General features: G+C 44.9%; 1 protein-coding gene across 2 annotated transcripts in view; it reads right to left on the reverse strand.

Moving 5' to 3' along the window:
• Positions 1-16,102, reverse strand: part of CNTN2 (contactin 2) — a 79,765-nt gene that overhangs the window by 9,265 nt on the left and 54,398 nt on the right. For both annotated transcript variants that reach the window (XM_069946359.1, XM_069946360.1), the window contains exons 9-16: positions 15,317-15,453; positions 14,274-14,403; positions 10,327-10,477; positions 10,116-10,243; positions 9,346-9,521; positions 6,831-6,951; positions 4,925-5,083; positions 3,973-4,122 (exon numbers count right to left, since the gene is read on the reverse strand). In XM_069946359.1, the coding sequence (XP_069802460.1) occupies positions 3,973-4,122; positions 4,925-5,083; positions 6,831-6,951; positions 9,346-9,521; positions 10,116-10,243; positions 10,327-10,477; positions 14,274-14,403; positions 15,317-15,453 (1,152 nt within the window). The remainder of the gene's footprint in view (positions 1-3,972; positions 4,123-4,924; positions 5,084-6,830; positions 6,952-9,345; positions 9,522-10,115; positions 10,244-10,326; positions 10,478-14,273; positions 14,404-15,316; positions 15,454-16,102) is intronic.

The raw sequence follows: 16,102 nt of genomic DNA on the forward strand, positions 1-16,102 counted from the left end.
AAGGAACCGGAAGAGGCTCCGGGTTTGAGCAAGAGGTTTTAAGACCTTATATGTTCTCAAGGAAGAACAATGTAAGGACTGGATTGAGCCTCCAAAGGTGGACCCGGCCATAGCCAAACAGTCGAAATGTACTGTGCTGCCTGCAGAGGACGGATCCAATCTTAAGGATCCGATGGATAGAAGGGTGGAGGTAGCCCTCAAGAGATCATATACGGCAGTGGCAGCCCAAGGGGCAGTCTCCATATCTTCTTTTGAGGTTTCTAGAAGCCTAAGAAGATGGCTGGCCAAGGTCCAGGAAAATTTGGAAGGTAGAGCTAGCAGGGACAAGGTCCTTCGCTCCTTAAAAAAGGTCATTATGGTCATTGACTTCCTCTGCGATGCTGCATCTCAGGGAACCAGGTTAGCGTAAAAAAACTAGTCAAGAATCTATTCCAGAAGAGGTTCCAGGAAGCAGCAGAATAAGGACACCAACAAGAAACCAGACTTCTGATGCCAGAAGCAGTCCAATGGGAACACGTCTGAGTTTGTTTCTCCCTGCCTGGGAAGAATTAAGGAAAGATCACTGGGTGTTAAATATTATTCAAAATGGTTATGTCCTTTATTTATCATCTCTTCCTCCTCCAAGATTTCTTCTGTCAAGAAATCTTAAGCCAGAAAGACACTTAGTCCTAGAGACAGAAATTCTTCACCTCCTTTCCAAAGAGGCTCTAATGGATGTTCCTCTATCCGAGATCGGTCAGGGAGTTTACTCCCCAGTGTTTCTAGTGCTGAAGCCATCCGGAAAGTGGAGGCTTATTATAGATTTGCAATATCTCAACAGGTGCATTGTAAAGAAGACGTTCCACATGGAGAACATAAGATTGGTAAAATCTATCCTCCAGGAGGGAGATTTTATGGTCACCATAGATCTACAGGATGCATATCTTCATGTACCGATTCTGAAGGCGCACAGGAGTTTAAGAATCGCCATCCAAATCCAGGGGAAGGTAAGACACTTACAATTCAAAGTCCTTCCATCCGGAATACCTCCGCACCCTTTGTTTTCACAAAGGTAGTGTCACCATGATGGTTCGCTTCCGTTTACAGGGGATAAAGTTATCCCTTACCTGGACTATTGGTTGATTATGACTCAGACTCAGGATCTTCTGAGAGTTCAGTTGAACTATGTCCAGGACATACTTCAACAATTAGGTTGGCTTATCAACATAGAGAAATCAGACTTAATTCCTAATTCCTCCTCGTCAGGTATCCATAAGAACATTAATGCGCTTTCTAGGGCTCCTTGCCTCAGCTGCGGACGCGGTGCCATGGGCGTTATGGCACATGAGATTTCTTCAGAGAGAAGCACTAACAGTATGGAACCGAGGCCTGAAGGACTTGGATGCGATGCATGTTCTATCGACTCAAACAAGACATTCTCTAATGTGGTGGAGACAAGTCAAACATGGAGTTTTAATTTCAGAACCACACTGGGTATCCATCACGACAGATGCTTCAGGAACAGGTTGGGGAGCTCATCTGATAGTCATCACGACTGCAGGATCTTGGAGTCAACAGGAATCCGCTCTGCCCTCCAACGTGAGGGAGCTCAGAGCGATTTACCCAGCTCTTCTTCATTTTTCTCCTCTTATTTTACAGAGAGCAGTCAGAATCCGGATGAACGACATGGCATGTGTGGCGTACCTAAACAGGGAGGTACCAGATCCCCTTTTCTCCTCAAGGAAGTAGAGAAGATTTTCTGTTGGGCAGAAACCAGAATAACCAGACTCTCTGCGATTCATATCAGGGGTGTCTACAATACATTGGCGGATCGAGTCGAGGCCTGACATTCCCGGGGGAATGGTCTCTCTCAAGGAGAGTGTTCATTCAGTTAACCCAGAGGTGGGGGCCTCCTCAGAGAGACCTCATGGCATCAGCAAGCAAGGCCAAACTGAGGAATTTCTGTTCCCTTTACAGGGCAGACAATCCCACGGTAGTGGACTCAATGACAATACCATGGACATACCAGCTGGCGTATATCTTTCCTCCCATAGCCATAATTCCCAGAGTTTCACGAAGATCAGTCTAGATCAGTCGTCAGTAATAATAATAACTCCCTTCTGGCCGAAGAGGTCATGGTTCACCCTGCCCATAAATATGGTTACCTCTGCATCCGGATCTAATATTCCAGGGTCAACATCTGTGCAGGAATCTTTCCAGCCTTAGCTTGACAGCTTGGAGACTGAGAGGACCGTATTGGACTCTAGTTTTTCTGAGAAGGTATAGTATACCCTTTCTCACGCTCGTAGTAGCACTACAAATAAATCTTATGCACGTATTTGGAAGATTTTTCAAGATTGGTGTGCGAGTATTGATGGACTTAAACCTTCTACTCCAGTCATTGGAGTTTTTACAGGAAGGCTTCTATAAAGGATTAAAACCTAGTTCCATCAAGGTGCAGATAGCAGCCCTCTCTGCACACCTAAACTCACGTTTTTTTCAGATCTTGGAGGTAAAGAATTTTGTTAAGGCTAGACTAGGCCTAACCTGGTAAAGCAGGTAGACCCATGGGACTTATCCTTTGTGTTGAGACGCCTGTGTCTTCCTCCCTTTAAGCCTTGGGAGGAAGTAGACTCCAAGTTAACATTGAAAGTTTCTCTTTTACTAGCCATTACCTCTGCTAAGAGAGTTGGAGATCTTAAAGCCCTTGGCTGCGCACCTCCATACGTGATTTTTTCCCAAGACAAGGTTATCCTTAGGTTCCTTCCAGGATTCCTGCCTAAGGTGGCTTCATTTGCCAACATCAACCAGCCTATAGTATTGCCTGTATTTTCTCCTACTGGATCATCTGAAGAAGACTTGGATTTTTCTTTATTGGACGTATCCAGAGCTATCAAGATCTATCTACATAGAGTAGGTGATTTTCGTAAAGACGAGAATTTCTTTATCCCTTTCGCAGGAAAAAACAAGGGGAGGAAGGCTTCAAAACCTTCAATATCCAGATGGATCTGTGACTCCATTGCCTTATGTTACTCCTCTGCTGATCTGGATCCACCAGAATTTACCAGGGCTCACTCTACTAGAGTTGTGGCCTCCACTTGGGCAGAGCGTGCCGCTGTGCCACTTGAGGACATATGCCAGGCAGCTACCTGGTCTTCTTTGACTACCTTTGTGAGATATTTCAGGCTGGATACTTCTTTCTTGTCAAGAACAACCTTTGCAAGATCTGTTCTTAATGCGGACGTAATAAATAACCCGCCCATTGGGGATAATGCTTGCTAATTCCCCATATGTTGTGATGCCAATGGGACGTAAGGGAAGCTAAAATTATTATGTTAATTTGTTTTCCCTGAGACCCATTGGCATCACAAGACTCCCTCCCTGTGTTTTATGTTTCTTTATAATTAGACTGAGGTCTAGGGGGAGGTGGAGCCTATTTATACCTCATGGAGGAGGGGATTAAAATTTAATTGTTATTTTTTCATTAAATATTCCTTCATCCCAGGGGCTCGCAGGGGCGAATTTACCCCATATGTTGTGATGCCAATGGGTCTCAGGGAAAACAAATTAACATAATAATTTTAGCTTATTACACCTCTGCTATGATATCACTCCATTAGTTACCCCTGATCTGTGACATCACTATGTTAGTTATCCCTGAGCTGTGACATCACTACATTAGTTACCCCTGAGCTGTGACATCACTCCATTAGTTACCCCTGAGCTGTGACATCAATTACTCTGTCCTGTGTATAATTACCATAATTTTTAACCCCTTAAAGGAGTATACCCATCTGGGACATATCTGCTATTATTACTCCCTAGATGCGGATGCACCCGCTGGGATCCCCACCCCCCTCCGGTCTGCTCTTGGGGCTATGCTGTTTAAGCAACTCCTATTAAAGTCAGTGGGAGTTATGCTCCCCGACCACCTCTATAGTCACAAACAGGCTGGATGATAGAGCATAGGAAATATTAGATTCATTTACTCACCAGCCTCTCTTGTTCTTATTACAGCTGATGGGGCGCTTGGTTCACCGGCTCCTAATATATTGTTAGCCACCACTCGGAATAGATAGTCAGTCCATGGAGTAAGTCCCACCACCAAAGCGGATTCTGCATTGCCCTCCACAGTGGCAGGATCTGGATGGGGGAAAGACCTCAGAGTTCACCCAAATAACCCAAAGCCTATACACTGGGGGGGGGGGGGGGGAGTCAGGATGATACTCTTCTCTGTTCACATATTGCTTTTCATAGTTCCCTAAACTTATAGTAAGACAGATCACTAATGGGGCCTATTCCGACCAATACGCCTTTTTACGGCAGGGTCGGGATAAGTAAATGTCACACTCCTGCAGGAAGATCGTCTGTCAGTGCAGGTTGACCCATTACACACTGCTGTAAAATCCTGACCAAGACATGTAAGTGATCAGCCATCGCCCACTTATGGTGCGTTTACACACACTGATGATCTGACAGATTTTTGAAGCCAAAGCCGGAAAAAGACTATAAACAGAACAGGTCATAAAGGAAAGACTGAGATTTCTCCTCTTTTCTAATCCATTCCTGGCTTTGGCTTCTGTTAGATAATCTGTCTGTGTAAAGACACCGTCACCCAGCGGCGATATCTTTAGCTGTCAAACATTATCCACAGCCAAAGTATCACTGCAAGTGCTTAGAAAACCTTTCTTATCCTGACCACTTAGAAAATATGTAGAAGGCAGGAGTACATACATGATATCCATGCAACAGCCCCCATGTATACCACTGTCTGATTTACCAACATGGCGGCTAAACAAAACCTGATACCTGAAGTTCTAGAAGAAATAACCTTTAATTTTCCATTCACCTGACTACAACATCCACACTGCAATGGTGATACCTACAGCAGCATTAGTGGTAAGGCTCGAGCTTCCTGCTTCTATAATTATCATAATACACTGACCTGTCCGTGCCGTCTTCCATTCATCCTTCCCCGGTTCCGTCACCTCCACAGTATAACGGCTGATTGGGTTATGGTTATCAAACCCTCGACTCCAGCTCAGCTCAATGCTGGTTTCCTTTGCATTTCTTGCCACCACTCCTCCTGGTGGTCCGGGGGGGCCTATAAGAGCAAGGACACATGATGGAGAACAGATGAAAGACGAAGCATATATTTGTTATGTGCTACATGACACCTTTCTTCTTGTATATGGCCTCAGTCTTCCAAGTTTAGACAATATACAGTACGTATGAGACCTGTGATAGAAACGTCACCACTTTGTTTCAGTAGCAGCTTTGTAGATGGATTCTCCATGTATAAAATGTTGACAGCTAAATTAGGCATCACCATCTTAGGGTAGGTTCACACTACAGAATCCGCGCGGATAAGATTCCGTCAGTCGTACCCGCTCATGGCGGCACGCGTGTCAGTCCGTGCCATGGACACCATTCCATGTCCAGGCGGATTCTGCCTTCCACCAAAAGAACTGACATGTCAATTCTTTCGGCAGACGGAAATGAATGATGTCTATGGCACGGGTGGAGACACGTGCTGCTGTGAGCAGGTACAAGCAATGGAATCCGCCGGAACTTACTCCGTAGTATTCCGTAGTGTGAACCCACCCTTAGTGCAGGATTTCTCAGCATCAGTCCTCAAGTACCCTCAATGGATGATATTATAAAGCCTCTATTACACAGGGCGATAGAGGAGCAAAGGAGCACTGTCAGTGCTTGTTTGCTCCTCGCTCCTGGGGGGGGGGGGGCTGCCTGGGTGATCACTAGATCGTCCGGGCGGCCCATAGAGGATAGCGGCAGTCCGCTGCCCCCGCTCCTATTCCCCAGAGCAACGGCAGCAGATCGCTGCTATATTAGTTGTTTGTCTTTTAACATGTTGAAAGACAAATGACAGCAACGATCAGCCGACATCATTCATATTGGCTGATCGTTGCCTTCTATTACACAAATACAGCTGATAATCGTTCCGTGAAATAGGGCCTTAAGGGTCCTCTTACACAGACAGATTTACCTGACAGATTTTTGAAGCCAAAGCCAGAAACACATTATAAGCAGAGAAGAGGTCCGAAAGGAAAGACTGAGTCTTTTCAAATCCATTTTGGCTTTTGGCTTTGTTGCTGCTCTAGTCCTTTATCTAAATATGCTGGAAAAGGGAAACCAGCCCTGTGAGTACAGAGTTCTTTTGCCTAATAAGAATTTTTGCGCTTATTTAAACATCCACAATCTTCTAGTACTTATCAGCTGCTGTATGTCCTGCAGGAAGTGGTGTATTCTTTCCAGTCTGACATGGTGCTATCTGCTGCCACCTCTGTCCATGTCAGGAACTGTCCAGAGCAGAAGGATTTGCTGCTGCTCTGGACAGTTCCTGACATGGACAGAGGTGGCAGCAGAGAGCACAGTGTGGTAGTACCAGGCAGGTTATTACACAGTAGGAGGTTAACTTGTTAAGTAATATCTTATTTTGCCCCTATAACTGTTTGCACTTGCAGTTACATCTTACTTTTCCTGTATTGCACTTTGTGCATTTTTTACACTCAGTGTACCTCTTTCCTACCTCCGCTGATTGACCAATATACCATCAACTTGTATGCATCATATTTATTACATTATCTACCTTGTAAGCCATCCAAGGTATGTACTGTATTGTTTTCTGTTCCTGTTGTCTTTTAAATATATATATATATTTTTTAATTCTGTTCTAAATAATACAGTAATATTTGATTCAATAATTTAATAGTATTGTCCATCATTGTTTTGTTTATAGGACTGATGCGTATGGATATTGGTTACTGAGAGTCCTTTATAGGCCACTTATACTTGTAACATGACTTCAAAGATGGAAGCCGCTGAGTTACCTCGCACAAGGAGAGAAGCTGCGGCAGAGGCTCGGTCCACCACCGTCTGGGCTGTGCAGGTGTATTTCCCAGCGTGTCTTAATTTAGCATGAATAATATGAAGATCTCCGACAGATTCATCCTACAAGAAGGGCAGCGTCTCAGACAGCGATTCTATCAATGTGTTACAAGGAAAGCCATCCACATGGACACATTCATAACGCAGGTATCACAATGTCAGGTGTAACTATACAAATGGGATGAAATCTGACTGCGCTATCGTATGGGCAGATACATTGAACTTATAGGGAAATTATCACCTGAATTATAATAGGCAACAAGCCCAACTGGAACGTGCTCCAGTCCAATCATTCCACATTTGACTACTGGCGGCTGTAGAAGTTGCATGCAGCCCTAGGAAATCTGGGAAAACATGGATATAACCTATGGCCATAGGTTATATCCACTAGGACTCCCTAGGGCTGCATCCAACTTCTACAGCCGCTGGTAATCAAATGCCGAACTATCGCACTTGAGCATGCTCCAGTTACGCTCGTCTCCGGTGGCGTAGCTACCGTAGAGGCAGGGTAGGCAGTTGCTATGGGGCCCGTGCAGGAGGCCTTAAGGAGAAGGAAAGAGCTGTGCCCTTCTGCTTAACCCCTTATGTACTGCAGTGTGTATGTGACCCAACATTTACTTACATGGTGCAACACAAAGAAAAGGGTTAACAAGCAGAAGACAGAGATCTCTGCTTCACTGCTCTGATAACCTCTGACTTCTGTTCTCCAGCTGGCAATCAAGTAGGAAAGGAAAATGTGCAGAGCTCCATGCAGAGGTCAGAAGTTATCAGTGCACCAGCAGTAAAGTATAATATATATGCAGTACTTTGTGTTGTGCGTAGGGGGGCCCCTTAAGAATTTTTGCTATGGGGCCCTGTGAATCCTAGCTACACCCCTGCTCATCTCTATAATCAGAAGAGCAATCAATTTACTATATACCTGTCTTTTGAATGAACGTTATCAATATTATTTGCAATATCATACAGACAGTCTGACATGATGTATGATACGTTCTCTCCATTTCTTTAAATCCACATGAAATGTTCAGGCATTGAACAGGTTAACTGCTGGGACTGGAGTACTCTCCGATCCTGGCTGCTGGGGCTGAAACACAGGCGTATACTACATAGGTCCTTGTACTATTAAATGGGCCAACTACGGCCCGAACTAAATGCTGGATCGGCGCTCGTTTACTGGACCTATTAGACGGCCTGATAATCGTCAGTATGGATATCGTTAGCGATGTCCATGCAGCCCTTGCCCAAAGCAGCTGCCGGGACCAGGAAGCTGCGGAGCACAGGAGAGAAGACCAGAAGCAGAGAGCGGTAAGGTGTCAGCTGTTTGGGCAATCGTCAGCTATTGGCCGTGCTCCGCTATTACAAGCAGCTATTACAAGTAACGATGCGTGGTCGGTGCCGAACGATATTAGGCCCAAATCTAAACCAATGATCAGCTAATGATGGTTGTCATCGGCTGATCATTGTCTCTATTACATAGAGCGATAATTTGGTCGGTTATCACTTCGTGTAATAGCGTCCTAAGTCCTGGAGATATGGGTCCCTATGAATAATCATCTAATAGGCAGCAGAATACAGCAAGGACCATAAAGGGAGATAAATGAACTATTCTAATTCTTTCACAGAGATGACTAAGAGGCGGAGCCCTAGTACATTCAATGATTATCGGCCGTACCTGGCCGATTACTGACCGTTCAGGCCGACAATCGGTCAGTGTTATAGCTGTCGAAAGACCATGATCAGTCTGCCGCCCACGGCCCTGCTGACTTCAATGTGGCGGTTTGTACCAGATACAGAGCTTGCATTTTTCCTTGCGAGCTGAAGTGATGCTGAGCCACAGCATGCATGCCCTCCCACACCCTCACACCCCACCTGTCTTGATTGATGTACAGGGCTGAGGGTCTATTTACACAGAAAGATTATCTGCCAAAGATTTGAAGCCAAAGCCAGGAACAGACTATAAACGGAGATCAGGTCATAAAGGAAAGCCTGAGATTTTTCCTCTTTTTAAATCCATTGCTGGCTTTGGCTTCAAATCTTTGCCAGATAATATGTCAGTGTAAATGGACCCTGAGCCTCCAGCATTGTGTGTCAATTAGTCTAGACAGGAAAAGGTGGGGGAGGGAGGAGGCATGCATGTTGTGGCTCAGCATTACTTCTGTGGCACTTCAGCCTCCAAGTTACAATGCAATTATATAACTCTGCAAACGGCCATCAGCAAAGCCACAGGCATCATTTGTTTTGTCTCCTATCACCTATCTGCCTGTGTCTGCAGCTCTGTACCTTATACAGACCTGATAAGAGTCCATGACACTGTCTAGTCTAAGTTTTCACCATCTGTTAGGATGCATTCCAGCCGTGCCCCTATTCCCTTGCCCTGCCCACTTCCACATAGTCCATGCCCCTTTGTCTAATAAAGTGTAAAACATGCTCAGGAATGAAAAGCAAATGTTTTCTCACCCCTGAAACTCTCTGATAATGTTTTTCCTCCTCCTCGAAGGTTATTGGCATTCCCTCCAGCTCCCATGTAAATGTCAGGTCCATGGTAGGGTCATGGGAAGCGTGGCACTGTAGTGTAATGCTGTCCCCCTCATTGACATCCGCTCCCGAAGGGGCCAAAGTAATTCTTGTGGCTTCTGTAATATAGAAATAGAATAGCAATGAAGGTTTGTTCTTTCAAAGGAGCAGCAAGTCACCTATGTTGTCATATCATAGATACTTCCTATGTATAAAAACATAGTGGAAGGATGTACGCCAGTTTTATTTCTAAATACACTAAAGAGGTTGTCCAGCAAAAAAAAAAAATAATTCTTTCAAACAAACTGGTGTCAGAAAGTTATATAGATTGTAATTTACTTCTATTCAAAAATCTCCAGTCTTCCAGTACTTATCAGCTGCTGTATGTCCTGCAGGAAGTTGTATATTCTCTCCTGTCTGACACAATGTCCTCTGCTGCCACCTCTGTCCATGTGAGGAACTGTCCAAAGCAGCAGCAAATCCCCATAGAAAACCTCTCCTGCTCTGGACAGTTCCTGACATGGACAGAGGTGGCAGCAGAGACAGTCAGACAGGAGAGAATACACCACTTCCTGCAGGACATACAGCAGCTGATAAGTACTGGATAAATTGAGATTTTTTTGAATAGAAGTTAAAAAAAAATAGAAAAGAAAAAAAAAATAATACTGTGCCACCCCGCTCAGCCTGTACTGCTATATACCCGGCCATCTCACCTCTCACACTAAGGATGCCAGTACTGTTGGATTTTCCCATGAGATTCTCTGCAAAACAAGTATAGTTTCCTTCATCTCCCCGAGATATATTCTTCAGGATCAGCGTTCCATTAGCGGTGACTGTCACCCTGTAACAATGGCGAGAGATAGAATGATGACTATGGACACTGCTCCAGTACATATATTTGGCGTCCAGCATTTACCCCCCTACCTGCTACTGTTACGTAGAAGCTCGGTCCCTTTGCTCCATAGGATGACTGGGGTGGGAGCAGCTCGGGGGTTACAATGTATCTGGATTTCCCCACCACGAGCTGCAGGGATCAATGGTTTCACCGGAGACAGGCGGAAGTCAGGGGCCATAGCTTCACGAAAAAGGATACAGAAGGAAAAATTAGGTATCATATTGGTTGAAGGGCTTATATTATTGATGGATTATCCATTATTCTCGATTACAAAGTTGCTGATATTACGCAGTATACAGACAGGGCTGGCGTCAGCACAGGGCTTACCCGGGCAAGTGCTGGGGCCCACACTGCATCTAGGGGCCCTAAGAGGGCCCGGTGTTCTAATGTTCAGCCCACTCACTGTAGGCCAGGGTGAGGGGCTGAACATCAGAAGACACAGGCGACAGCAGGACCTGCACAGAGAGAGAAAGGTGAAGGACCTGATCACATGACCCGAAGGTCCTCAACCAAACAGTGTGGAGAGCAGCCTGACAGAGAGGAAGAGGGAGAAGACTGAGCTGTAAGTGCTGTGTGTCAGTCAGTCAGTGTCAGTCAATCTGTGTTAGTGTCTGTGTCAGTCAGTTATTGTCAGTCAGTTAGTGTCAGTAATGTGTGTTTGTGTATGTTACTGATGTCTCAAGTGATTGTGTATAGTGTGGATGATGGCTGCATAGTGGATGGATTAGGGGCCCGCTGAGGCTCTGTCGCCCGAGGGCCCGCAAAAACCTGGAGCCGACCCTGTATACTGGGCTGCAATCAGATGGCTCTGCTCACTGTGTAGTGGCAGCACCTAGTTAGTGCAGCACCATCTAGTGGTCAAGTCATATAGAGGAACTATAAAAAGTGTAATAAGTGTATCAATATGCGCCATGCTGTAATGATAGAGCCGCGCAGCTGCTTCATTACAGCGTGGCGCATATGCATACAGTTCCCCCGCCCCCAGGATCTTATAACAGATGCTGCCCGGGGTGGGGGACAAATCTGTTACAGGCATTCCACGTACGAGTTCATGGAACGTGTGAATGCGGCCTTGAATCTGTGTTCTGTGTCTTCTGTGTGAATCTGTCTTGATGGAAAAATAAAAGTTATTATAATGTATTATAATGCAGTGCCATCTAGTGTTTAAAATAACAACTGCATGATCCAGGCCCCTACATGAGCATACAATGGCTGTACTATAAATTACTCTTTCTAGTAGTTCTGAGTGTAAGTATCCAACACATATTGAGTCTGATCTCATTTTCATACCTCCCAACCTTTTTGGACGGCCAAAGGGGGGACACTTGTAATTCACGCTAGGAATATTTTACAGACATTTCTATACTTTTTAATTCAAGGATGCAATCACACATACAGGAACTGCTGCAGATTGATGCAATCACACATCTAGGATCTACTGCAGATTGATGCCATCACACATCCAGGATCTACTGCAAATTGATGCAATCACACATACAGTATCTACTGCAGATTGATGCAATCACACATACAGGATCTACTGCAGATTGATGCTATCACACATACAGGATCTACTGCAGATTGATGCTATCACACATACAGGATCTACTGCAGATTGATGCTATCACACATACAGGATCTTCTGCGGATTGATGCCATCACACATCCAGGATCTACTGCAAATTGATGCAATCACACATACAGGATCTACTGCAGATTGATGCAATCACACATACAGGATCTGCTGCGGATTGATGCCATCACACATCCAGGATCTACTGCAAATTGATGCAATCACACATACAGGATCTGCTGCGGATTGATGCAATCACACATACAGGATCTACTGCAGATTGATGCAATCACACAAACAGGATCTACTGCAGATTGATGCAATCACACATATACAGGATCTGCTGCATATTGATGCAATCACACATCCAGGATCTGCTGCAGATTGATGCAATCACATACAGAGGATCTGCTGCAGATTGATGCAATTACACATACAGGATATGCTGCAGATTGATGCAATCACACATACAGGATCTGCTGCAGATTGATGCAATCACACATACAGGATATGCTGCAGATTGATGCAAACACACATACTCTGCTGCAGATTGATGCAATCACACATACAGGATCTGCTGCGGATTGATGCAATTACACATACAGGATCTACTGCAGATTGATGCAATCACACATACAGGATCTGCTGCAGATTGATGCAATCACACATACAGGATATGCTGTAGATTGATGCAGTCACACATACAGGATCTGCTGCAGATTGATGCAATCACACATACAGGATATGCTGCAGATTGATGCAAACACACATACAGGATCTGCTGCGGATTGATGCAATCACACATACAGGATCTGCTGCGGATTGATGCAATCACACATACAGGATATGCTGCAGATTGATGCAAACACACATACTCTGCTGCAGATTGATGCAATCACACATACAGGATCTGCTGCGGATTGATGCAATTACACATACAGGATCTACTGCAGATTGATGCAATCACACATACAGGATCTGCTGCAGATTGATGCAATCACACATACAGGATATGCTGCGGATTGATGCAGTCACACATACAGGATCTGCTGCAGATTGATGCAATAACACATACAGGATCTGCTGCAGATTGATGCAATCACACATACAGGATATGCTGCAGATTGATGCAAACACACATACAGGATCTGCTGCGGATTGATGCAATCACACATACAGGATCTGCTGCGGATTGATGCAATCACACATACAGGATATGCTGCGGATTGATGCAGACACACATACAGGATCTGCTGCAGATTGATGCAAACACACATACAGGATCTGCTGCAGATTGATGCAATCACACATACAGGATCTGCTGCGGATTGATGCAATCACACATACAGGATCTGCTACAGATTGATGCAATCACACATACAGGATCTGATGCAGATTGATGCAATCACACATACAGGATCTACTGCAAATTGATGCAATCACACATCCAGGATCTGCTGCACATTGATGCAATCACACATCCAGGATCTAATGCAGATTGATGCAATCACACATACAGGATCTGCTGCGGATTGATGCAAACACACATACAGGATCTGCTGCAGATTGATGCAATCACACATACAGGATCTGCTACAGATTGATGCAATCACACATACAGGATCTGCTGCGGATTGATGCAATCACACATACAGGATCTGCTGCAGATTGATGCAATCACACATACAGGATCTACTGCAAATTGATGCAATCACACATCCAGGATCTGCTGCGGATTGATGCAATCACACATCCAGGATCTGCTGCACATTGATGCAATCACACATCCAGGATCTACTGCAGATTGATGCAATCACACATACAGGATCTGCTGCACATTGATGTCACATTTAGTCACATTGATATCCGCAAATCTGCAGCAGATCCTGTATGTGTGATGCATCCTTCGATCCGCATTTGCAGGAACCCACTGTCAAATAGGTGACACGGACGCACAATGGCTTAATTATTTTTTATTATGGCCCCAAAACAGATCGGTAGAACCTACAGATGTGTGTATGGGGCCATAAGAACTGCATGAGTGAAATAATGTGTGATAGGGGCCATAATGTCACATGATTCATCTAAATATAAAAAGTTTTATGATCCAACTTGCAGCACATGATGGAATAATCTGCAGCTTTGGGTCTATTATACTGTAAGAAACTTACTAGACACTTTTTTAGAACAACATATTAAGTTTGTTAATGTAAATCTAATTCCTAGGTCAGAAAGAGGGACATGTAAGGGGCAAAGAGGGACAGAGGGACTTGGCTCAAAAATAGGGACTGTCCCTCCAAAAGAGGGACACTTTGGAGATATGTATTTTACTATGTTGTCTTTCAGGGGAGATGACAATGTTAGTAAGAATACGGACAGTGCTATTTCTGTCCTGCCGCTTACCTTGAACAGTGAGCTCGGCCCCTGTGTAGATTGTGCCGTGCTTGTTTCCTGCTACACACTGGTACATGCCGGAATCTTCTAGATTCAGATTGGTGATTTTCAGCTGCCCATTGGTCACCTCTATCCGTCCCTGTGCCAGGGTTGAACCATATTTCGTATTAGAGGCTGGAAATGTTGTGATGTTGTGCATTTACTGTATCCATTAAAACCTCAAATTTAGTAGACAATTACCTATGCCTATTTATAATTAAAGAGCCACTCCAGGATTTTTTTTTTTTTTTTTTATTTCAAATCAACTGGTTTCAGAAAGTTATATAGATGTGTCCAGAGCAGCAGCAAATCCTCATGGAAAACCTCTCCTGCTCTGGACAGTTCCTGACATGGACAGAGGTGGCAGCAGAGAGCACTGTGTTCGACTGAAAAGACTTCACCACTTCCTGCAGGACATACAGCAGCTGATAAGTACTGGAAAACTGGAGATTTTTAAACAGAAGCAAATTACAAAACTATATAACTTTCTGAAACCAGTTGATTTGAAAGATTTTATTTTCACCGGAGTACCCCTTTAGTGAGTCACTAAGAGGCTATTTTACCACACTGTGAGACACTGAAGGCTATGGACACCATAAAAAGCATAGCGCAAAAACAATAAAAATGTTGCTCCCTTTTCCGTCTGTAGGCTCTGCAGCTTGCTGTATAAGCTGTACTTTCTGTTTACACTTGTGCACAACCTATAATATTCTCTCTTAGACACTTGCTTCTGCTCTCACCAGCCTGTGTGAGCTGTCCCTCAAGGATTATCTCCCCCCCTTCTCAATCTGAGCTGGTGTGTAACCCCCATCTTCTCTAATACCTACAAAGCAGAAAGCCACAACTTCATTTATAGAAAGATCCCTGAAAAATAAAACCTGGAGTCTGGTGCTATGGGTGACTGCTCCATGTATTTTCCTACAAGGTCTGGGAAATCTCCCCCTATGTCTACAAAGCCCTTTGTAGTAAGTGATCACCCGCCTCCTGTGACTTTTTGGTCCCGTTTTTCTCACCTTTGATGCCAGTTGTTCCCCGTTTTTCAACCAGCGAATGGTAGGACGGGGTTTTCCCGATGCTGCACAGGTCCATAGAAGATCAGAATCAATTTTGGCCTCGGTGTCAGAGATAATTTGGAGCCACTCTGGCTGTGCTGTCGAGTAAGGAGGAAATGATGCAAGTAACCACACAAAACCAAAGAAATTCACACTGGACATGTGTGATGTAGCAAGGAAAAAGCGTCCAAAAAATAGAATCCAGAATCCCGGACAGCTCCAGAGGCGCATCCAGAAACTGTACGGAACTCTGGATGCATTGCACAGCAGTCCGGGCAGCCCCTGGGCAAGTGCCGCCAGTTGCTGACGCTGGCCCTTTAACTCTAAGTGCTCCTAATCAGGCGAGCATACAGTTATATTCTGTGCTATGATTGACCGCCCCAGGAGCCAATGGCTCCCAGCCCTGTCAATTATTCTTTTGGCCAAAGGCAGCATCATACCTCCAGCCACAAGAGACCGCTATCCCCCCCCCCCCCCAGCATTGCAGCACATAAGTGACATCACTCGCACCCATGCAGCACCAGTAGAGGAAAGAAGGAGCTGGAGGGGTCACCGCTTTTCACGGCCAGGACATACTGATGGTTTCCTGAAGACATTATGGGGGGAAGATTTACGGAGACCGGCATACAAGTACGTCGGTCTTATATTAGGCCCCACCCCCTCTTCTCTGGCAAGATTCACTAAGCCTCACTAAGCCTCACTACGCCTCTTAGTAAATTCCGCCGACCGGGCGCACAAATATGTACC

This window comes from Dendropsophus ebraccatus, chromosome 11, assembly GCF_027789765.1.
Source record: "Dendropsophus ebraccatus isolate aDenEbr1 chromosome 11, aDenEbr1.pat, whole genome shotgun sequence".
In the NCBI taxonomy this organism is placed as follows: domain Eukaryota; kingdom Metazoa; phylum Chordata; class Amphibia; order Anura; family Hylidae; genus Dendropsophus; species Dendropsophus ebraccatus.